This window comes from Cataglyphis hispanica, chromosome 9 (genome assembly GCF_021464435.1).
Source record: "Cataglyphis hispanica isolate Lineage 1 chromosome 9, ULB_Chis1_1.0, whole genome shotgun sequence".
Lineage (NCBI taxonomy): Eukaryota > Metazoa > Arthropoda > Insecta > Hymenoptera > Formicidae > Cataglyphis > Cataglyphis hispanica.
In genome coordinates this window covers 5,144,558-5,169,217 of record NC_065962.1, presented here as the reverse complement: position 1 = coordinate 5,169,217, position 24,660 = coordinate 5,144,558, and the positions used below count along the sequence as shown (strand labels likewise).

General features: G+C 30.8%; 3 protein-coding genes across 9 annotated transcripts; all 3 read right to left on the bottom strand.

Moving 5' to 3' along the window:
- Positions 1 to 1,125: 1,125 nt before the first annotated feature.
- LOC126852035 (AT-rich binding protein) lies at positions 1,126 to 6,715 on the bottom strand. 5 transcript variants are annotated; one of them, XM_050596510.1, is made up of 3 exons: positions 6,475 to 6,715; positions 2,595 to 3,047; positions 1,126 to 1,362 (listed from the first exon to the last, which is right to left on the bottom strand). In XM_050596510.1, the coding sequence occupies exon 2, from the start codon at positions 3,021 to 3,023 to the stop codon at positions 2,661 to 2,663; it is 363 nt and encodes a 120-aa protein (XP_050452467.1). In that variant the 5' UTR covers positions 3,024 to 3,047; positions 6,475 to 6,715; the 3' UTR covers positions 1,126 to 1,362; positions 2,595 to 2,660. The 5 variants fall into 5 exon arrangements, with proteins under 5 accessions (XP_050452467.1, XP_050452464.1, XP_050452465.1 ...); XM_050596507.1 differs by lacking the exon at positions 6,475 to 6,715 and adding an exon at positions 3,894 to 4,037; XM_050596508.1 differs by lacking the exon at positions 6,475 to 6,715 and adding an exon at positions 3,680 to 3,956 and having other exon boundaries at positions 2,595 to 3,367.
- A 1,451-nt stretch (positions 6,716 to 8,166) lies between these two features.
- LOC126851938 (interaptin-like) lies at positions 8,167 to 18,553 on the bottom strand. 3 transcript variants are annotated; one of them, XM_050596274.1, is made up of 7 exons: positions 18,467 to 18,553; positions 16,735 to 17,581; positions 12,480 to 16,618; positions 11,037 to 12,275; positions 10,641 to 10,735; positions 9,561 to 9,862; positions 8,167 to 9,424 (listed from the first exon to the last, which is right to left on the bottom strand). In XM_050596274.1, exons 2-7 carry the CDS (start codon positions 17,565 to 17,567, stop codon positions 8,668 to 8,670), a joined length of 7,365 nt encoding a protein of 2,454 aa, XP_050452231.1. In that variant the 5' UTR covers positions 17,568 to 17,581; positions 18,467 to 18,553; the 3' UTR covers positions 8,167 to 8,667. The 3 variants fall into 3 exon arrangements, with proteins under 3 accessions (XP_050452231.1, XP_050452230.1, XP_050452232.1); XM_050596273.1 differs by having other exon boundaries at positions 8,168 to 9,424; positions 11,037 to 16,618; XM_050596275.1 differs by lacking the exons at positions 8,167 to 9,424; positions 10,641 to 10,735 and having other exon boundaries at positions 9,728 to 9,862; positions 11,037 to 16,618.
- A 582-nt stretch (positions 18,554 to 19,135) lies between these two features.
- Positions 19,136 to 20,792, bottom strand: LOC126852017 (diphthine methyl ester synthase). Its single transcript, XM_050596476.1, has 5 exons — positions 20,738 to 20,792; positions 20,412 to 20,585; positions 20,081 to 20,257; positions 19,641 to 19,965; positions 19,136 to 19,471 (listed from the first exon to the last, which is right to left on the bottom strand). The coding sequence occupies exons 2-5, from the start codon at positions 20,544 to 20,546 to the stop codon at positions 19,257 to 19,259; spliced, it is 852 nt and encodes a 283-aa protein (XP_050452433.1). The 5' UTR covers positions 20,547 to 20,585; positions 20,738 to 20,792; the 3' UTR covers positions 19,136 to 19,256.
- Positions 20,793 to 24,660: the final 3,868 nt, after the last annotated feature.

Genomic DNA, 24,660 nt, shown 5'->3' with positions numbered 1-24,660 from the left:
CATTTTTTAGATTTTAATTTACATATATGTTTTTTTTTATTTAATATTTTTTTTATTAAATGCATTAAATTTTTTCGAGAGAAAACTCGATAAAAAATATCACTGATATTAAAATTGAGTGTTTTATCTCGTATCTTGAAAATGAGCATAGCCCTTTCCTGTAATCAAGTGCTGCCATCCAGAGATACTGACAAACTTTTGGTCTCTCATCGGATAACAGCTTCTTTTAGTCTATTTTTTTATTATGAATTTACATAAAATAACGATAACATAATGAACATAGTATTATCATAATAAATATGTATAATAATTTTACACATTTGCAATTAGTTAAAAAAATAACAATTTTATATGCACTGAATAATATGAAACACACTCACTATTAAGTGAATTTCGATTATTAAATGAATGATTCTTTTTCAGTTTTCAAAATTGACATTAATATATTAAATGTGTACTAAAAATAATTGTTATAAAAACTAAAGATTTATTATTCATAAAATCAAAATAAAGTTGTGAAATATAATGCATGTATATGACAAAAAAGTATATATATATATATATATATATATATATATATATATATATATATACTTTTTGTCATATACATGCATTATATTTCACAACTTTATTTTGATTTTATGAATAATAAATCTTTAGTTTTTATAACTATTATTATATATATATATATATATATATATATATATATATATATATATATATACACACACACATCACTCGTTATATAAATACATATATTGTTTATCGACAAGATTCACATAGATACGAAATTATAATATAGAAATATATCTTTAACTTGCACTTAAATTATCATAATTAATACTTTAATTACATCACAATAAAAATAACACAAAATAACAAAAAAATTTTTCAACAGATTTACATAATCATTTAACTAACTTCTATCTCACATATATATATATATATATATATATATATATATATATATATATATATGCATATCGATTGCTTTTTTATCAAGTCTTCTATCATTGCTTTAAAACAACGTCTTCATTGTTTTTGTCTTCATGATTATTGTTTGTTTATCGTCATCATTATTATATGAAAGTTAGCATAGAAAAAATCAAACTAAGTTAAAAATAATGACAAAGTATAAAGATTGTTATTAAACAATGTATCATTATTATTTATTATCCATTCTGGAGATGGTATTCGGCAAATTTCACGAAGTTTGTGTTCAAAAATACACAGTGTCCCAAAAATATACACATGCCAAGCATCGTGGAGATCATCATAATTGATTTAATAAAAAGTTGTTTCTTCGATATCTCCGATCCAAAGTGGGATTTCCTCCGAACACACGAACGAATCCACATATTACTGAAAAACAACCGACAGATGGTATGAGAATAAATATATATAATTGAGAGACGTATGCCAGAGAATTCGGTGCTAAGAATTTAAGGGTCAAGGGCTCGGGGCGAGCTCAGTGTTATATTTAAACCGCATTTGTAAAAGCCGCATCCAAGTGAGATGTCACAGATGCACACATGTTGCAGCTGTTTACATTTTCCTTCTGCAGTTAATGAGTGCTGATTAATATTAGTATGCAATCGTTGCAATCATCGTGAACATACGCTTTAAAGATAGAGACTAAAAAACAACATTTTTTATTTCATAGGCAGTTCTGACTATATTGTCGATCATATTTGAATAACAGAAGATAGAGACTAAAAAACAATATTTTTTATTTCATAAACAGTTCTAACTATATTGTCGATCATGCAATGTTTGAATAACAAAAAATATTAGATAATGTTAATTATGTGACACACAAAACTATTCTTTCTTCTATGACAATCTTCCATTACTTCAGATAATTCTTTCAAAACAAGATTATTAAGCTAAAATTTTTTCAGATTAATAATAGTTAAAGAAATCATTTCTTACTGAGAATATTTTTTTGATTAATGAATTAATGTGATAAATCTGTTTATTAATTTTTTCATTCTTCTATTGTTTATATTTTAAAAATCTATTTACAGAAGCTATACTATAAATCTATTTACAGATGTTATGCTAAAACAATATTTTTGCTAACAAAAAGTAGTTGACAAATATGTAGAAATAATTAATTTCATAATATCAATTCAAGTAAAAAAAAATTATATATATATATATATATATATATATATATATATATATGTATATATATTTTATCATCCCTGAGCGCGCGAAATTCTAGCCCTTTCATTCGTCTTCTTCACAAGTCATCTTTAAATTTTTCCCATTTGAAAACTATTGTAGCCTCGACATTTTTGTATTAGAATTTTTGTCTTAAAACGTTACAAAAAATTTGTGATTAAAAATATTAATCACAAATTATAAATTAAAATATTTATCGCCAGTTTAGAGGCACCTTATATATATATATATATATATATATATATATATATATATATATATATATATATCTGGTTTATAGAAAAAGAGAAAAACTAGATCCAAGGAATTCTTACGTCTTTTACTCAATCACGCAACAAACACATATGCACAATCATAGCGATTATAAATTTACATCAGCGCAATAAGGAGATATAAATGAGAAGCACCTTTAGTATAACATCGACGCCTTATATCATCGGATGCCAGGAAGAGATCAGCAAGTACAAACTGTACTATTGACCGTTCTGCTTCAGTAATTTTCGCGTCTTGAAGCCACGAAAGCTGGCCTGGATCCTCGTTGCCGCGGCCTGAACCGCCTGTTGCCTTTTCCGTACCAGAAAACCGCGAATACCCGCCTGGATCTTAGTCGCTGACTTCTCCTCAAGTGCCTCCCGAGTGTTCTGTCTCTTGAAAAGATGCTCCTTTGGTTTCGAATATTCTTGCTGCTGTTGTTGATTCTGTTGCTGTTCCTGCGAGTCCTGATGCTGTTGCTGCTGACTCTGACGACGACGTGGCGTGAATTCTTTCAACTGCTTACGTACACGGTATCCGCGAAAGTTGGCCTGGATCTTTGTCGCTGCTGTATTGGCCTTCATCGCGTCGGTCTCCTCCTTAGGAGTCTGCGACATGAATGGAGTTTTAAGATGATCACGCGAAAAAACACCGTGTGTCTTGATCGTTAAAATTTATCGATCCAAATTCCTTAAGCCATTACACGAGGATCGATTCCGAGGAAACGTCAAGACGTTCGTTGAGATTGCTTACAAAGATCGTTTTCAAAGAAAGTCACGTATACAAAAATCGATCCCGAGAGCAAAAACAATTTAAAATTATTCTTGATTGCTTGTGAGATCGTTTCTCACAAAAATAAGCCAAGTTCAAAATTTTCCTGCCAATCGGGAATTGGCTCTAACTGAATTGAGATTAGAATTGATTCCAACTGAATCAAGAGAGATGAAGATTTCCTAGATTATTCTTGAAGATTTATTTTAAAAAGCAAACGGGGTAATCGTGAGAGCGGAATATTCTCTCGATTATTTATAATCCCATCAGCGGAAGTAGGACAAACTTTAGGATACTTTCAATCATCTATAAATATCGATGCCAAAATGAACGAAAAGCAACTTCTTCCTTTCTGAAAATTCTTAAAAAAGAAATCACTTTAACATTTTGTTGATCGTTTTAGAAATTAATTTGAAAAATTGCAATATTTATTATAATTAAATGTAAAAAAATGAGAAGCAAATCGTACAAAGTAGTTATAAAAGTAGAGCGCCCCAAAAACGAAAACAATTAAACGAGTTTCACAGATCCATAAATATTGATTTGAGAGAAAAAAATAAAACAAATTTTATCTTCCTGATTCTTTAGAATCAATGTTAAAATCCGATTTTTCACGAGAAAAGATTCAAAGACGCGAACGATTGTTCTTCCGGTCCAGCACTGATGTTCACTTTCGATCCCACCGCGATCTTTTTATCGCGCGTCCTCCTGGCTACAAGCGAAATGGGAAACTGATGTGTAACGGATGCATGACAAAGAGTCTCAGCGATCGCGTTTATCCATCTCGAACCAAGAATGGATCTATCGCGCATGCGTTCTGCGATAATACCCCGCTAGGAAAGCTCTCGTTTTCCGCGTCGTCGATCGCCTTACGTCTTATTCCGCGCGTCCACGATGGTTAATTTCGTGTAAACTTGGCAGAGGATGAGTACAGATCTTCCCGATAATCGTGGTGCGGCTTTTGTACATAAATGATAGCTAAAAATAAGCGCAATAACTAATTATTTATCTTATAGATGAGATTAAAAAATATGAGATTAAAAAATAATATATACTCAAACTTTTATTATGTATAATGTATAGTATGTCTCGCATACAATCGTTATTTTTCAAAAGACAATTTCTATTTAATTTATATATTTAAAAAAATTTCATTTTATGTTATTTAGTTTTTTTATATATTTTAGAGAAAGTAAAAAATTACATGCAAAAAAATATTTTTATTGAACTAAAAGATTTTCATGTTACATGCATTAAATTTTATGCATCAAGCATTGGAGCATTTTTATTTTCATCACAATTTCTATTTTAATTTTATTTTTTCACAATTACTTGCTTCATATTCCTTTAAAAATATAATTGAACAATTTAACTTATGAAACTTTAAAAAATATCAGATATAGATCTTTATATACTTCTACTTGCAATTTGATTAATCGCATCGAATAAAAAAAAAAACCAGTATTATAGAGAGATCTTGCAAAGAGTTCGTATAATACATCGCCCGGGCATAGCATTAATTTTGGTCTCGTGAGTGCGGTCGAGTCGCGCGTCATAGTAAATTCGTCGTCCTGAGGCCAATATACGCTGATTGATGATTGATGGTCGCGAGAGTGTCGACGAAAGTCCGCGGAAGCACGCGCGCACAACCAAGAGCATTCCAATTTGCTTGCGTCCGCCGTTTGATCTCGAGCGTATATTCGCGTATAACACTTCGCTTCTCTAATGCTCATCATCACGAAAATATACTTACTCAAACGATATATATATATATATATATATATATATATATATATATATATATTGTCCAATCGTCCGGCTTGAGCATTGATAACGATTCCGCTCGTGAATTTCGCGTATATTTGTTGTTATATCTTATACATACATACATACATACATACATACATACATACATATATACATATGTGTGTGTGTGTGTGTGTGTGTGATGTATGTATGTGTGTCTTTATATATATATATATATATATATATATATATATATATATATATATATAAGATACGCACTCACACGCGCACACGCGTACGTGTATGTTTCATGTATTTAATCTAAATATATCATGTAAATCATATTATTGACATCTTTTGCATCATATAATTCATTTTTGATTCCCCAGAAGAGAAAACTTTGTTTTCGTGAGAAAATCTTTTTTCAGTTTTCTTTTCTCAGTCAATATGTTTAGAATATTCCAAAGTATCAAAAAATCATATTTAAAAAAATGTATGTACGTATGTGCGAAATGTAATCTCTAATTTCCGCAATTTTTGAGATTCGAGTTAAATTTTTTCACATAAATAAAATATCATTAAAGGATGGTTGGTATTGAATTTAATGAGAATCGATGAAAGAGTTTATTTTTTATAAAATTTTGAATTTTTTGATAAATGTCTGTATACCTTGTAACTTTTGCAAATTTCGAGATATCTTCCTTTATAAACGAAATAAAATGATGAGGAAGCAATATGCAAGTTTTTAATTTGCACAATATTAATTTTGTTTAATATTGTGTTATATTTTAAATTCTATAATTATGATATTTAATTATATAGAATTAAGAAACTACGCAATAATTTTAATTTTTTAAGTTAGAGAATAAGTGGATATATTGTTCCTTTATTATACGAAATTAATCGATTATTTTAATCGATATAAGCTTTTGATGCAAAGATAATATTGATAAGGTTTTATAATTTTATAAAAGAATACGGAAAAGAGAATTAGAAGAAAAATTGAAGGGAAAAGAGATTGCTCACACACTCACACACTACTCACGCAATATTATTGGCAATTACAAAAAACATTTGCAAAGTTTTCCAATACAGAAATACAAATAATGAATTAACATAGATATCCGCTATTTTTAATTAAAAATGTCTGAAGAAAAGTTGATTTTCTATCCTCAATTTTCAAGATTCTTTCAATAGTACAAAAAAAAAAAAAAAATAAAGTCAGCCGAAAGTTGTGCCATTATTTCATTTTATTCTATTTCATAGAAACTTTAATAAAAATATAATAAAATAAGAAAAAAAATACACACATACGCGCGCGCGCGCGTGTGTGTGTGTGTGTATACATATATAAAATATATTATATATAATTATTATATATAATATTAAATATTATGTATAAAAATTAATATATACATACACTCCTTTTAGATTTTCTGATAAATTTTTTGAAATAATGCTATCTGTTTGCACCATCTATTTTATAATTTGCAATTCGCGCTTGCTGACCTTGCTTACCTCAGAGATACTAGATGTATTAAATACCGGATGACAAATCTGTTGCAGAGCAATTACTGTTAACTATCGACAAACGTGATTGTTTTTCTCAAAGTGGCAATATCGTTTACACACGGAAGCGAACAATATACACGACGCAAGAGAGAGCGGCGACAGGTCGCGATGATGTCTACGTGCTAGTGGCCGCGATGGCGACGGCGACGATGATGTCGTCGTCGCGACGCCCGGTGACGTCACCGCGACGTCGTGCTCTTACCTTGGATCCCCGCTCACTGAATGCTACTGATTTTCTCATTCCTCTCGTTTCTCTTTCTATCATGGCAAGCACTAAAAATATGTATCAAGGTCCGTGTACTCAAGATCCATTTGCATTCCGCATGATCGAAATGCAAAACATTGCCGGTCTGAGATTCAGAGCTCTTTGATTATTATGGTCACAATTAGCAATTATCATGTCTGGAAGATGAAACTTTTCAATGATAAAACTTTCTCTCTCTCTCTCTCATATATATATATATATATATATATATATATATATATATATATATATATATATATTGCATTTTGATTTGCAAGACTTCCTCAAAGAATTAGTAACTAAAATTGGTAGCAATATACATACAGTGCGTGGCAAAAGTTCTGGAACGGCTAATTATCTCAAAAAATAATTATTTAGTTAAAAGATGTTTAAAACAAAAGTTGTAAGGTCTGGAGAGGGACACTTGATAGAGATCTTGATCCTGACCTTGGAATCAAATTTTAAGGGTGATTTTAAGGTCAACTTTTTTTTTTTTAATAAAAAGTTCTATTTTTTATTATATATTCTTAAAGTTCTTCTCGAGACTTTTTCAAAACACTTTAATAAAATATTTTTTGAATTATTTGATATCTTAAGCTGACATATTTTGATATAAAAAATAAAATATTTTATAAAATATTTAATTTTTTATAATCTTATAATACTGTAATGTACAGAATAATCAGACAAATCAATTGGTATAAAAAACAAATAATTATTTAAAAAATTACAATGTAAATAAGTACATATTTTTTCTTAAAAATAATTATTTTCTTTATACCAATTGATTTGCCTCATTATTCTACACATAAAAATATTAAATACGGTAAAATTATCAAAAACTAAATATTTTACGAGATATTTTATTTTTTACATCAAAATATATCAGATTAAAATAGAAAATAAAACGAAAAAAGAAATACTTAATGAAAAAAATATTTTATTAAAGTTTTGAAAAAAAATGTATAAGAATATGCAATAAAAAAATGGCTTTTCATTAAAAAAAAAAAAATTAAATTGATCTTTAAATGACCCTTAAATTTGACTCCAAGCTCAGAATCAACATCAAGTGTTCATCTTCAAATTCCACAACTTTTGTTTCAAATATTTTTTTAAATAAATTATTATCTTTTGAGATACTTAGCCGTTCCGGAACTTTTATCATGCACTGTATAATATTAAGAAATGAAACAAGATTTTTTTCTTCACGATTTTTGTGATTAATTCATAGCACTGTTATTGTGCATAAATGGTATTATAACGCATTGTATAACGTAAACACATCGGGAATATTTTATCACAAGTAAGCTTAACTTACGATTATCTCTTGTATAGTTATGTAATATTAATAAAAATTATTATTTTTTTATACATGAGATAGATAATAGATATTCTAAAATAAAAACAAATTTTAATTTATCACTATTATAACAATTTATTACTGCTCTGTGCAGCATTTACAAAGATATATGTGTATCTCCAAACTATGTATATAGTAAAAGTGATAAGAGATCGTTCGCTTGTATTGTGTACTATAATTGCAAATCTAAAACTCATTGTATCTTCTATGTATATATTGGTAATTGCACGGCATGTATAATATATGCTTTAAACTATTCCTGAGAAATATTCATATTACTCTACTCATATTATTCATATATCTACATATATCTACATATATAAATTCAAAATTAGAGATTCAAATTAAAAGTTAAACTTTAAATTATAAAAGTTAAGAATAATGTGATATAATAATATCTCCTTGCAAAATTATTCTAAAATGCATGCAGAGTGAAAGTATAGCAATAATTATTATCTCACACAAGCGACGATCTTAATTGAAGGAACTAATCATGCTGTGCTTTGATTCACTCCATATATCTTCATATATTTAATCACATCTTTTCGTTCTTTTCTTCTTCCACGCGCTCGTGATTGTCGCAAGAGACTTCGCTAGATTCCTTTTTTACATCTTCGTTATGCGAATCGTTTTCTGGAATGCTCTCAAGGTTGCAATCAGACTTTTGTCTTTCAATTCTTTCGTCCATATGTTTTCGGTCTCCCATTTCCTCCATGATTCTTGGTGACGTTCCTAAATCTTTCTTTTCATCTTCGAGGGTATATTCCTCCGATGGCACCGAGCTATTTGTATCTAGCGAGGTTTTCGACGCGGTCGACAATTTTGTCGCGGACTTCAATGGGACAAATTCAGCGTCCAGACTAGTCACCTCCTCGATAACGATATTCTGAGGAGTGCCTGGAAGAGCCAGAGGTTCCCTGAGGCTATCCTCGCCGGAAGTTGTTAAAGGATGAGCGTCGTTGGCATTTTTCGAGTACTTTATTGTGTCATCTAGAGATAAAAAATCTATGTTAGAGCCCAGATCCTCAACACTTGTTATGAAATTTAAGTATCGATTCTCATCGTCTCTGGGGTAGCCCAGCATCAAGATATCCGTCAGTGTCGGTTCCTTAGGTTTCGTTTCTCCAGTGTTTGTATCAAAATCAGAATGGAAGTTCTGACTGACTGTAAAGCGGCGATTGCAAGATGCATCCGCTAAGAGATGCATCACGATTGGAAAAGTTGAATGATCGGTGAAGACGTTGCCTTTCTGAAAACTCTCTTCTTTAATTTCTTTGTGTTCGTCATCGTGACTGTGCAAAGCAAAAATATTTATATGAGATGTTATCTCTATTTTAATATAAATATATATTTGAATACAAATTATTAAGAAGAAAAAAATATTTAAATGATAACACATTCTTAATTTCTCTTATAAGAATTACTTACACGGAATCGCTCGTGTTGGCATTAAATTTTGTAGTATTAGATTGATTAATTTGTTCTACATCTTCCTGAATTGTTTTATTCAAAAATTCATCCGTCGTTGAATTAGCCTTATAGTATATTGAATCGAAAAGAGGCAATGGCACAGAATCGTGAAACTCGCCAGTATGTTGAAGTCTACCTGTAGCGAAAGCATTCTCTAATGAGAGAGTAGTATTTCGTAGAGCTTCCTCTCGTCGAAGACGTTGCCTTCCAGTTCTGGCTTCTCGCAAACTTGAAGAAAGCGGCATCGTTAAATGGTTGTTCTAAAAATTAATAATTTATAGGATTGTTGATTATATCATTATCTTTTTTAATGTCAAAAAATAAAAGACATATCCTTTCCAGAGAGAGAGAAAAAAAATTATATCTCTGTAATTATACTCAAATAATTACTTGTCAAAAAAATATAATAAATATTTAATTAACATAATTTTAAATTTTATTTTAAAATACAAAATTTAAGGAAATCTAACAGACACAACATTTGTAAAGTGGATGTCAATTCGGATTTAAGAAAGAAGTATTTTAAGGGAGCTTAAAGAGCTCCCGAGTCTCAAGGTGCATCTGCCAAGCTTGTTATTGCCAAATGCCGAATCGCCTGTTGCAATCATAAAAGCGCTGACGTTTAGCAGTGACCTAATGCTTCCTCATTTACGTAATGTACTTCCGGCGGGCGTGGCAAAAATATAAAATATTACGTTCAGCTGCTCGACTTTACAAAACGAAGGAAAAAATTGGACTTAATTTTAAGACTCAGTTCCAATATATTGAATAATCGCACACATGCATTACTATAGTTTAAGTATTTAAAAAGATTTTACTTTATTAAAGATTTTATCTATTCTATAACTTTAATAATTTTTTTCAATATAATATTATATAAGTTTTATATAAAGTTTACAGTCGCGTATAACAACAGTCTTTATTAAATTTCGTTAGTCGTTATCATTGAATTTATTTCTACTCAATTTTAATCTTTAATTATCTTTCAGAGACTAGTTAAATAAAATTAATTAAACTTATTATAATTATTCTATTTACCGTATCTGTTTTCTGTGCCGAAGAAACATTGTCTGAAAGAGGTTTAGAATTTACATCTTCTTTCATACGACGACGCGTTAAAAATCCTCGGAAACCTTGACAAAATAACTTCTGTTAGTTATTTTTTTTATCTTTTAAAAGAGATTCTGCATTTTATTACATCATGATTATTTTAAAATAATATTTATTTTATTACTCCATCTTCTGATCTCGATAAAATGGACAATGCGATATTATTTATATTTGAATTTAATCCAACTTTTGTCTTTTTTTAAATTTTACTATGTGACTTGAATATATTAAATGAAAAGAAAATTAACAGTCAGTTCTCTACATCATTAACGTAACATAATTAAATCAATTCATAACATAATTTTATTAAAATGCATTACTTACAAGCTTGGATTTTCACAACTGCTAAATAAAAATCGTTTGTCTTCTGAATAAGCAATTCATCTTTGATAATTTCTGGCACATCAGCAGCAGGCTCTATTCTCTCGTTTATATTCGAGTTAAAATCAGAAGTTTCAATCACAGTCTCTACGGTCGATGATTTTGTCTCCGTAATCCAATATCGACTACAAAAATGATTTTCCGTCGATTGTTCCGATATTACGCTTGCAATTGGCTTGTGAACATTTTCTATTTTTGTTAAAAGATCTTCGTGTTTTTCTATCTCGTTATTTTTCACATCTTTTTCTATCCTCTTTCTATTCTCAGTAACGAATTCATCGCAAGTAATTAGCTTATCGTTAGTCTTTCCATTTTCATCATCGTCATTTGTCGATTCATTCATCAATCCTTTTCTTAATTCTTTTGCTTCCAAAGGCACTGTTTTCATATCCACATTTTTTTCCTGTAATTGTAAATTTTTGTAATCATCTTTTTCTTGGATTTTTCGATCTTCTTTCGTGTATTTCTCCGATTTTTCTCGCTGACATTCTTTATGTACTTCTAATCTTTTTTGTTCTCGTTTTTCCTTAATTTTTAATCTCTCTTGCTCACATTCTTCCTTATCTTGTATGTTTTTTTCACTTATTTTTTGTTGTCCATGTTGTCCTTCAATTTTATTTATACTTTCGTTACTTTGGTTCTCTGTAATTTCTTCAACGCTTGTTTGCTTGTCTTCAAAATTTTTCTGATTATTGATAGAAACTATATCAATACTATCAAGCTTACTTTCGAATGTAATCTTCTCCTCATCTTTCTCTATTGTTCTATCTTTTATATCTTCTTTACTTTCTTTACTTTCTTGTTGTTCATGCAATTCTTCAATTTTATTTGTACTTTCGTTATTTTGGCTTTCTATAACTTCTTCAATGCTTGTTTGCTTCTCTTCAAGGTTTTCCTGATTATTGGTAGAAATCATATCAATAATATTAAGCTTACTTTTGACTGCAATATTCTCTTCATCCTTCTCTATTGTTCTATCTTTTATATTTTTTTCACTTTCTTTTTGTTGTTCATATAATTCTTCAATTTTATTCGTACTTTCGTTACTTTGGCTCTCTGTAATTTCTTCAACGCTTATTTGTTTGTCTTCAAAATTTTCCTGATTATTGGTGGAAACCATATCATTAATATCAAGCTTACTTTCAACTGTAATCTTTTCCTCATCTTTTTCTATTGTTCTACCTTTTATATTTTCTTCATTTTCTTTTTGTTGTTCATGTAATTCTTCAATTTTATCTGTACTTTCGTTACTTTGGTTCTCTGTAACTTGTTCAACGCTTGTTTGCTTGTCTTCAAAATTTTCCTGATTATTGGTGGAATCCATATCATTAATATCAAGCTTACTTTCAACTGTAATGTTTTCCTCATCTTTTTCTATTGTTCTACCTTTTATATTTTCTTCATTTTCTTTTTGTTGTTCATGTAATTCTTCAATTTTATCTGTATTTTCGTTACTTTGGTTCTCTGTAACTTCTTCAACGCTTGTTTGCTTATCTTTAAGATTTTCCTTGTTATTGGTAGAAATCATATCAATAACATCAAATTTACTTTCAACTATAATCTTGTTCTCATCCTTTTCTGCTGTTTGTGTATCATTAAGTTCTAGTAATTCGTCCTGTTCAAATTGTGCTAAGGGCGCAACATGCCTAATTTTTACACATTTTTTCTCTTTCATTTCCAATTTAATTTCTTCAGGTTTATTGTCTATTGCAGTGTTCTTATCTTTATGATCTTGTTTGATAACCATCATCTGGCTAGATAACTCATTAATTACTTCAGTCTTTGCATCTTTATCTACTGTTTGCATTTCGCCCAAAGAAATTTTATTTTCTTTTTTTTCCTGTTTATCAACAGATTCCGACGAAGATCGATTAGATTTATCATTCACACTGCTCGTCTCAGGTTCTCTAGTATTTTTAGATTTTTCTTCTAACACTAATTCTTTAGCGTAAAGTTGCATATCTTCTTCCAGCGAGCTTATCAATTCTTTCGCAATCTCTTCCTCATTTTTTAATTTATTTTCCATCTCCTCATCCCGTAAAAGTGGATCAATTAGAACAACATCTTCCGGTAAAACCATATTGTTTTCCTGAGATTTCAGTTCGTCTTCTAAATTGGTTTCCCAAGACAACAGATCTTTCTCCAGCCATTCATATTCCGCATGTTCCGCTCGATATAATTGATCGGCCTCTGGAATTTCCGACTGCAGATGTCTTGATAAACTTTCTGCAAGCTCTTTGACAGTAACATTTTTTTCGGGATTAGCTAAAGTCTGCTGGTTCAATCTTTCGTCTGAAATCAATGGCTCAATCAACGACGTCGTAGTGTCACTATCCCTAGGACTATCGTTGTCCTCTTTCGTCATTGTTCCATTCACCGTCATTTTGAAGGACGATATTGTGTTATCCTGAAGAGAGTCAAGATTCAATTCTGGCACTATTGGTCTATCCAGACTAGGACTCTCGATAGAACGATTGCTCGCGGTACTCTCTTTCACGTCGCTCGATGTGATTGTGCGGGTGTCCTGCGTGCTTCCGTTATCTTCCGATGAGTTTTCTATAGCGTTCTGGAACTCTATCATAAGGTTTATATTTTCTTCGTCTGTCAAGTCATTATCTGCTATTAATTCTACAGTATCAGGCAAAGATTTATACTCGGGAACTTCAGAAATCTCCTCAACATCCTTGGATTTGAAAGTCATTTTCGCGCTAGTTGTTTCATGCTCCTCGTGTTCCACGTTCTCTTCCAAAATCGCAAGTTTCATTACTTTTTCATATATAACCGGCTGTTTATCATCTTTCTGCTCTCGAGGACTCTCTATCTTTTCTTTTTCAGCGCCTTTTTTCTCTTCTTCTTCACCTTCTTCTTTGATCCTGTCTAAATCCTGATGAGCAATTACTATCTGATTCGATTTTATACCTCTCGTACCACGCATGAAATCGATATCGATAGGCAAAACAGAAATTTCCGGTCGGATATATTCACCGAAAATTTCCATACTGTGTTCATTTTCGTGTGTTTCCCTTTTTTTAATGATATCGGAACGGATAAATGATTCTTCTTTTTGGCTCATTGATCTGAGCTGATAATTTTCGTCCTCTAGAGTCACGGGAGATGGGTAATGTCTGTCCGGAATAATCACAGTTGTCACGGAATCGGGAATTTCGCAGGGAGAACCTTCGCTCAGAACGTATGAGAACGGAAGTTCCAAAGAGAGTGACGTCGCTGCTGGTAACGTGTCGATTTCGAGTTTTTTTTGCTCTTTCATCTTAGTATTCTCGTCCGAAAGATTTATTGTTGAGATTTCGCTTTTATTCGCAAGATTTCCACAAATTGTAATTTTGGAAAATTTATTTACTGTATTATCAGTTTTATTCTTGGACGTCATTACGTTATCATCGTCTGCTTCACAAATAGCTACTTGAGTAATTTGATCATTTTTGTTTTGTGATTTTGGATTTATAGACTGTACATCTTCAATATGAATTTTGACTGTTAATTTTTCGACGTCAATAGGCAACTTTTCGTTCAATTTTTCAGTTTTATCCATTGATTTTTCGTCTTCAGATACTTTTATCGCTTCTTTTGTTGCTTTTATTAATATTTCCATGTCATTTGTTGTCTTTTCTACTTCATTCTTTAATATTTTTGTTTTATTCGTTGATTTTTTACTCTCATTTACTGATGTTTTTGCTTCATTTGTCATATCTTCTATTTCATTTGATGATCTTTCTATTTTCTTTTTAGTCTTCGATTTTTCTGTTTTATTGGATAAGTTTTCTTTTTGATTCATCGATATTTCTATTACATCTTTTACTTTTACTATTTCATTTACATTCTTTTCCTCTTCATCTCTTTTTTTTCTTTCGTCGTTTTTATTCATTGATATTTTTACCGCATTCGCTGACTCTTCTACTTCACTCATAATTTCTTCTACCTCATTAGTCGACTTTTCTAAGTCATTTATCTTCCTGTCAATCATCGACTTTTCTAAGTCATTTATCTTCCTGTCAATCATCGACTTTTCCACTTGGCTCATTTCTTCGCCATGCATCGTGAGTTGGCCAGCCAATGCTATCTCAATATTTCGTTCTGCTATCTCGATCTGAATCAATTTATCCTTCAGCTCCTCGAACGTGTTGACTTGCGCAAAATCCACATCATTGTTTTGAAATCTCTTTTCCTCATTGGGTTCTAGCGAATCTGGTCTCGGCGACACATTTACTTCTGGCGTAACATTTAAACTGTCTTTGAAGATTTCTTCCATCTTCTTTCTTTCCAATTCTTCAAATTCCTCGAGACTTCCACGTTTTTCAGTAAAATGTTCCGGATTATTTTCCAGAAGAGCGTCCATATTTTTGTCTTTTTCACGTTTTTCTGCATCATTAAATCTTATATCTGATGCTAGACTTGATATTAGATCACTATCAGGGTTCTGTTTTGCATCTACAATCACTTCTTCATAATTGTCTTTAGAAATGATAGCTTCATCTTCTGTGTCATTCGTAATGTCATGCATTGTTGAGGATTCCTCACCATCCTGTGATTTTCTAGTGGAATGATTGTCACTGTTAGTCATCACTGGCAAAATTGGCAAGGATAGCTCGTCCTTTTTCTTCATTGACTTGGGAACTTCCGGAGAAATAGGCGGCAGAGTCAAACTATCCAAACCATTTTTAATGGCACTCCTGGAATTTCTAGAGGATGGCGGTCTTACGATTGGCAAGGAGACAATGTTCGCGTGATCAGAGATCTCTGATTCCAGCAGTTCACTTCCCGCAGAATCGTTCTTGCGAATTCCGCCCAAGTCATATGAGGACTTCGAGATATCTTCCAAAATGTTCTGCGTGGCAGTCAGTTTTGCTTCCAAGATATGTGTCGTATCGGATTCATGTTCCAATTTATCAATGTGCTTGTTGTCAACTTGATCTATGACTCCGACATCACTATGATCGCCATTCTCGCATCTTCTCGTTTTTTTGCCCGATCCTACGCTGCGTCTTCTCGATTTCTTTTCCTCTATTTCCACATTTGAAATCATTTTGTCTCCCAAGAAAGAATTTTCCGTCTCTTCCTTTTTAATAATGTCGATTTCTCGCTCTGGCAATTCGTTTCTAGTTTTTCTTTTGCTTTTCTCTTCTTTTTCATAATCACGATCTTTTTTTCCATCTCGAATGCGCTGACGAAAAGAATCCTTGTTCCAAGCGAGATCAACTGATCTCGAACGCTTTCCCCGCGATACTCTGACCTCCTCCAACTTCTCTTTAATGATTGGCGCCGCGCGATCAATCACCTCCTGCACCTGTTCCACATACGTAGGCGACCGCAATACTTCCAAACTCGCAGTGCTAGCGAATTTACGTAATACATACGCCCGGATACGGTCCATGCTGAGCGCTCTCGACGACACTTTCCTCTCAGAGGAATGTTCGGAGAATAGCGTTTTTGATCTATTTTCCTTGCTTCTGGTTCCAGCGATAGTTTCATTGCTCGCGCCGTTGTTCTTGTTGTTTGATCTCTCATATCTGACAAATAAAGAAAGAAAATTCAATCTTAAAAATCTTTTAAATTTTCTCTTATTTATATACTCTCTATTACATATAAATTATTATAAAATTAATTAATAATTATAATAAGCTACCCATTTTCACGTCCAGTCTTGGTCATCATTTCACGTTCCGTCTCGGTCTCGGACTCAGTCTCTATTCGCCGTACTTTCCTCAAGGGTCTCCGAGCGGAGGTTCTACTCGAGCTCGTCGTCGTCGTCGTAGCACGTTCGATCTCCTCTTCGGGATCCTTATTCGTCTTAGAAATCTTCATTTTACATCGCCTCTCATTTCGAATCCCTTTTTCCGTATCGATTGTTTTCACTTTTTCGCCGCTTAATTTGTTCCTTCTGAGTTCCTGCTTAATATCCTTAGTCTGGATATTTTTGCCATGAAGAGCAGACATTTGCGAGATGATCCTCGTCGCACGAATATCCGATGTCGTCTCGTTGTCTTTCGATTTCTTCGAGGTTTTTTTGGTAGTTATTGAGAGATTTTTTGAACATGTTTGCTTCGATGTTTTTCGATTTTCTCTATCAGTAGAAACATCCGTGCTCTCTTCCACTTCAGCAGGCATCTTTCCGCGACTCTCAAAGATCTCGATTTTCTTCTCCAAGGACCAATCACTATTTGAAGATCTTCCGATATCTTTAATTTTTTTGGTGGGCCACAATTTAAACTCGTAACCGAATTCATGATCAAATTCGCGGCCGCTGTATTCTTCGGCGTGATACTGCTCCCGCAATTTTAGTAGCTTTTCAAAATGATGCGCCGCGAAAACATATATGTCTTCAGGATGATGACGCAGGATCTCCCTAGTAAGACCCTCGACTACGGACGCGAGTCCGTGGGGTACTCGCGGCGCAATGAGGTATCTGGTACCAGAATGCAAACTGGGACGATCGATCGGCGGAGTCGAGTTCAGCATTCTATCCTACTTGACTATATACATATAATATATATATATAACATTATAATAGTATTTTCAATATCTTATATATAATTTCTTTTTTTATATAATTTCTATTAATATATAATATTTATAATTATTTTCTTCTTTACTTTGTTTCTTTTACCATAACGATTGCGAAATAAATTTTTCTTTAAAAAGACAATATTAATGCTATTCTTCAACTTCTATCTACATTCTAAATATTTAGAATTAAAAATTAAGAAATTCATATTATTGTGGGAGCTTGTTTGTTATAAAGAAATATAATAAAATTCCCAAATTTTTTAGCAAATGATGAAATATATGAAATACGTATAGAAGAATCTCAAAAAGAGAATCTTATTTTTATTTTTTTTAGGATTTGTAGGCTTGCTATTTTAAACTATTTTTCATTTGTAGTATAAAAGACAATATAGTTTTAAAATATTTTTAATAAAACATTTCTAAACATTGTCGTATTTTTATTCAAAGTTGTAAATTTCTATTCAATTACAAATCATATTTTCATTTATTTCATTTAATTACATCTTATGTAATAGAGCGCATTTATTTCCTTCTATGTTGATATTTCATTCATTTTCAAACAAACTTGATATGACAATTCCAACAAAATAATTATAATTAACAAACATATTTTTTTTTAAATAATTATAATGAGTTATATATATATATATATATATATATATATATATATATATATATGTATGTATGTAAATTGTATATGTGTGCATATATTGAAGTGCAATATTATTACGCAGGACACAATGGTGCTCGTATATAATATCTGACAGGTATATGAACCTGTCAAAATACGAAAACTGATAATATGGATTACGCAGATATCGCTATTGTTATGTTCTGGAAACCGGGAGTACCTGTTCAGAGAGAATAAAACAGAAGAGTTGCCACCACCGAGCGAATGCACCCCCGTGGCACAACTGAATCACTAATACTAGCCTCGTTCGGTGCGATGGTCGATGCTTATCCATTGATTAGTTGGCCCTGACGCGCAGCCACGTGACTCCGCCGCAAAATAATATACGTGTGGTTTAAAATATGGAACAGAGGGCTAGAGGAAATTGAATAATAATGCGATATATGCAAACGATACATGATGATCAATTTTTCTATCTTTCATGATATAATCTTAAAAAACAAAGTTCGCTTATAATCGGTCACTAGGTACATAGTCGAGAATATTGAACGTTTAATAATATAATCAGCGCTTTTTGGTAGATTTTACATGATGTAATTCTAAAGATAAAAATTACCATAGAATTTATAAGATTTGCAAAGTATGCAAAATACGATATATATTAAAAATAAATATAAATTGATACTTTATATTATATATTTGCATGCATATGTATCTCTAGAGAAAAAAAATATAAAATGTTTTTTAATAAAAAACAGAATAAAAAATTAGCATATTTAAATAAATAAACAAATATTAAGAATATCAAAATACAAGTTTCTATTGATGATAATATTTTTTAAAAAGATACTATATTGGTATATTGGATACAACTATATTGGTATACAGCTTTTAAATAAATATTTGCATTATATTTAATAATTTTTTACAATTAATTTATATACCTAAATCTCTCTCCGAGATAAAAAATGATTTACTTTATTCTTTACATTCGATAGAAAAAGTAACGTTTATTGTATTATTTCTTTACATTGACTCTTATTAAGAGAGTACTGTGTTAGAAATTCGATCTCCAGAGGATGCAGTTTCTCGGCCGGTATGACGAGGGAGTGCAGCGGCGGTCCCAGATCTACATGGGTCATATCTTGCAGGGAACAAGCAACAATCTGCTGATTTTCGCAGCCTATTCGTGCCAGACCCACTGCTAAACTCTGATGTGTAAATGCTATTAAAAACAAAAAAATATATTAAAAATAAAAAAATAAGAGTATTTTCATTCAAAAATCATATAAATATATTAACTTAACTTCAATCATTAATTAAATACTAATTATTTGTGTTGTTGCAATTATGATTGCTATATTTTCCTAATATAATTTATTGTAACAACAAACCTAAATCTTTCTGACCATCTTGAATCTTATTGTCGAGTATTGCTATTAACTGATGAGCTGCTTCATTGACACTCATGTATCTTGAAGGCATATATTCCCTTTTCTTTTTCAAGATACTCTCCAGAGTAGGCTCTTTGACTTTAATATCCAAGAGACACAATGTATGTAGTCCTCTTTGTCTGTTAAAAGCTATTTTCTCATAAAAGCTGTCCGGTGACCAACTATCAGTCCAATATGGAATTGAAATTGTTTCTCCATATGAATACAGTTGCAAACCACAGCAACCAACTGCAGTTAAAATTGATGTATTGTGTATGACTTTTACCTAATTAAAAATAATGTTCTCAGATAGTCTTTATCAGATTTTATGATTTTACAAATCATAAAATAATCTTGATATTTCTTAAAAATAATAATAATTGTTTTTCTGTTTCCTGCACCTTTATATTTTTCTCCTTTGCACGCAAAATTAAATCCGTATGTGTAGTAGCACAAAAAGGATCTCCTACAACTAGAAAAGCAACATCTTCATCTTCGCTCCTTGGGAATATCTCATCTGCATTGTTCTCCACTAATTCACGATCAGCTATGATCAGAGAACGTCCATAGAACTCTTCCTAATGTATTAACACATATGCGATAGAAAATTATATTCAATATATGTATTAGATAGAAGTTATGCAATTAAAAAATGTCTTGTTATAAAAAAATATATCAGACAATATCATGTTTATAACTTATTTTATAAAATATAAGAAAATAGAACAATACCAAAACTTCTTGCTGTACTATTAAAATAGAAGTATAAGATTCCAAATATACGCGGTCACATCTTTTAATAATTTCGAATCCTTTAACAGTGACATCTTTCGCATCGCCGAGTCCTAATCCGATCATATATAACATGATTCTTAAAGGTACAAATTCACGTGTTGCTAAAAAGCGCTAAAAGTAAGGTTATATAAAGAAAGATTAAAAGCCATTGCACGTTAAAAAATTTTAGTCGTAATCATAATGCCCTAAGAAAATTAACCAATCACAATCAAATTCTAAAACATAATAAGAATGTTTGAATTGTGATTGGTTGATTTACTTACGGCTTTTTTCGATTATGACTAAAATTTTTTAACGTGCAATGGCTTTAAGTTAGAGACCGTATAATTAGCAAACAAATTTAATATTTTTTTATTTTTTACTATTGCAATCGTTTGGGAATTGTTTGGGCAAATTTAAAAATATATTCTCATAGTTTAGGAAATAATAATTTATTTATAATAAATGAAAATTAATTGAGTGTATAGTTATAACTTCAAAAACTTTTTATTTTATTTTAATTAACATTAAATCATTTGGGAAACGTCTATAATGTTTTCAACGTTTAAAAAATAATTTATTTTATAATAATTAATTTATTATCAGATAATTCGGAATCGGATACATAACGTCAGATATACAAATAATGTATTCAATTTGTTGACTCTGGGTCTAGTCGAGTCAGATCTCAAGTTCGATTTGAAACTCAATGACTCTAAACTATCATGGCGAAAAGCGATTTATGATTGGTTTTGTGGTTCATAACCTCCATCAAAGAGTTTTTAACATTATTATTTATCATATTTTCATTATTACTACTTATGCTTCTTTTATTTTATATAATATAAACTTATATTTCTGTGATGATGATGATCAAGAGTAAAGACCACGGACTTGAAGGACGGAGCATAAACATATACTATAGACGAGGGGGCTGAAGCCTAAGTGAGGAGGGAGATTTTGACTTTTAGCCATTTTGATCAGCGACATTAGCGCTGCTATCTGTTAGTGCTTAACAGATTAATTATTTAACTTCTTTGGGGAGGTAATGAAAACTTTTGAAAATAAAATTAAAAATAATGTTTTATAAATTAATTTTGCCTCTTAAATAATATTAATTTATTATAAAAATGTCTATAACTATAAATATTTATGTTTTTGCAATATAAAAATAACGCGTTTTAAAATTATATTAAAATTATATTAAAATTATACAAATAATGTTTTATAAATTATTTATTGCCCCTTAAATAATATTAATTTATTGTAAAAATGTCTATAACTAATATTTGTCATACTCACTAATATCAGTTTTTTTCGCAACATAAAAATAACGCGTTTTAATAAATTTTAATAACTAATACTTTTTACTAAATATATTCTATGATAAGTTAAAAATGTTTGGTCATTCGAATGATTTAATAATTCTATAAATATATTATCCATATTTAAATGGGATAAAACAACGTGCGCAACATAATATATATTATATTTATTTCTTATAATTTCATTTTTTCCCTTTATATAAAACCTAATAACTTTTACGGTTTCTTTACATATTTTAATGACGCTTTCAAATGGATATATTAAAGCGCTACGATCTTTTAAATGTATCTTTTTATGTTTAAAAAATAAGATATTTTTGAGTACTAATGAGGATTAATGGTTAATGAGTTCTTCTGGCTTCTGGCAATTTGAAAGAAATAATACTATTATTATTGACTAGATAGCAGCACTAATGTCGCCGAGCAAGATGGCTGATCTCCCTCTACTTGCCTTCGCTCTTCGAGTATTAAGCGGGGAGCACACACTTTTGCATAAGCGCATAACAATAAACATAAGAAAATTGAATGGTTCATTTTCTTATGCATATATTTGTGGACCAATCAATTTCTTTATGTTTATGGTTATGCGCTTATGCAAAAGTGTGTGCTCCCCGCTTCAGAGTCATTGAGTTTCAAATCGAACTTGAGATCTGACTCGACTCGACCCAAAGTCGGGTAGAGTCAATAAATCGAATACGCTATTAGTCATGCTGCTTTCTCTCTCTCTGGTTCTCTCTTTGTCAAAGATAGCATAATCATATATGTAATACTATTATAATGCTAGTCACGTATCTTCCGAATAAGCGGCTTTAGCGAAAATATTACGGTGCAGACGTATATCAACCTCTCGTTTCCACAATTTGCGTACTGGACGCAATACGCATGCGCGAATTTCTTTGAGCCAATAATATTACATATATGATTTCTACATATCTAGTGCATGCGCATTACGTCAAGTACACGAATTGTGGAAGTGAGAGGTTGATATGTGTCTGCATCGTAATGTTTTCGCACGCGTTGTGCTTTGTCTAGCAATATAGTAATATTATATATATGAGCACAATATTATCTTTGTCAAATAGTCAGTATAATTGAAATACCAACTATCATAGTACGCGGCACCTAATATATTGCTCTGTTTTAGGCCGGTATTCATAAGCCGATATTCATAGTCAGTTCTTATTTCAACATCATCTTAGGGCCAATTTCACCACCTTCGATTAAGTTAACCGACAGTTAAAATAAGCAGGGTGGCAACAGAAAATAGAGGCGAATGAAAACCAAGCATTTTTATCATTTTAGTTGCCACCCTGCCGTCGGTTAATTTAACCGAAGATGGTGAAATTGGCCCTAAAATCAGCAGGGTAGCAACAGAAAATAGAAGTGAATGAAAACCAAGCATTCATATCATTACAGTTGCCACCTTGCTGTCGGTTAATCTAACCGAAGGTGAAATTGATCCTTAAATAATATCTTAAGATGCTAATACGGCTCTGTGAGTGGTTTAGGACATCTTAAGATTGTTCTTAAGACGGTCTTAAATATAAGAACTGACTATGAATATCGGCCTCTTTCGTACAAATATCACACATATACGTAAACGCAAATTTTCATAAATACTATTCTTTTATATTACTCTATTAACTTTAATTTTAATAATTATATATTGTTATTTCGAACAGTCTAATATATGAGATTGGTTTATTTTGTACATATAATTTGCAGAAAATTTATAACAATCTAATATTGTTACGAGTCGACAACTATAGACACCATATTGGGATAGAAGTAGATAAAAAAAACTGTAATTTTTATACTTTTTTTGATTTGCATAAAATTGAATGTCCCACCAAACAGTGATATATGTACTTTAATCGTGTAAAAGCATTTGTAATTCTCTATAGCCATTACGAAAACCAGGGCTGGGCAAAATGCTTTTCGAATTGCATTTAAAATGCCAAATATAAAATACTTTAAAAAATATATTTAAAATGCAAAATATAAAATAAGTTTTTCAAATCTATTTTAAATGTAAAATGGGTAAATAGGTATTTTAAATGGTTTTCAAATGCAAAATGACTTTTCTTTTTATATGTAATTTATTGAAGTATTCATACATTTTATAGTTTTATTTGATAATTTGATAATTTTGTTCTAGAAAGTTAAAGAACAAGTAATACTCAAGAACGTTAAGTTCAATGTGGCTATAAAAAAAATTGTGTTTTGGCCAATCACGGGACTTGGTTCCTTTTATACGCTTAAAAAATCACATTTATCTATTTTAAATAGTTAAATGTATAGATATTTTTATTTTAAATGTAAAATAGAAATGGTTTTTCAAAAAGCACTTAAAATACAAAATCCAAAATGACATTTTTATTTTAAATACATATTTAAAATGGAACCATTTCAAATATTACCCAGCCCTGACAAAAACTAGTATAATTAAAAAATAAATGTGTTTGGTCGATAAAACAGATATATTGCCAGGATCTCTTTAACTATAAAACCTAGAAATTATGTTAATTAATTTCACTTTTCACGCATCCAAGCTACGTACATAAATGCGTAAAAAATTTCACTTGAAATCTGGATGAATTAAAAATGAATCAAAAGTTTCATGTAAAATTACACAATTGATCCTCGGGCTTTATACGCAACTTCGATATCCTTCGTCGCAGCGCGCGAAATAAATTTGAGGCGAACAAGGTCATCAATGTGCAGAGGGAATTAATGACAGACATGGACTAATGTAGAGCATTTCGTCTGCACCGGATACAAATCATCAGCATTCGATCCATTGCTCCTCAGTTTAGTACTAGAGCTTCATAAAGTGCCGGTCAACATTCACTTTTATAATTTTTTTTTACGAATCGTTTGTT

Bases quoted from the DNA above. Each gene is read 5' to 3' on its own strand.
- LOC126852035 (XM_050596507.1), bottom strand. From the start codon at position 4,022: ATGCGCGATAGATCCATTCTTGGTTCGAGATGGATAAACGCGATCGCT. The intron at 3,048-3,893 runs GTGGGATCGAAA...TTCATGTCGCAG, and splicing joins CGCGCGATAAAAAGATCGCG to ACTCCTAAGGAGGAGACCGA.
- LOC126851938 (XM_050596273.1), bottom strand. From the start codon at position 17,567: ATGCTGAACTCGACTCCGCCGATCGATCGTCCCAGTTTGCATTCTGGT. The intron at 16,619-16,734 runs GTAGCTTATTAT...TTTATTTGTCAG, and splicing joins AAGACTGGACGTGAAAATGG to ATATGAGAGATCAAACAACA. The intron at 9,425-9,560 runs GTAAGTAATTCT...TGCTTTGCACAG, and splicing joins GCCAACACGAGCGATTCCGT to TCACGATGACGAACACAAAG.
- LOC126852017 (XM_050596476.1), bottom strand. From the start codon at position 20,546: ATGTTATATATGATCGGATTAGGACTCGGCGATGCGAAAGATGTCACT. The intron at 19,966-20,080 runs GTGCAGGAAACA...ATTTTTAATTAG, and splicing joins CAAAGGAGAAAAATATAAAG to GTAAAAGTCATACACAATAC. The intron at 19,472-19,640 runs GTTTGTTGTTAC...TGTTTTTAATAG, and splicing joins AGATGGTCAGAAAGATTTAG to CATTTACACATCAGAGTTTA.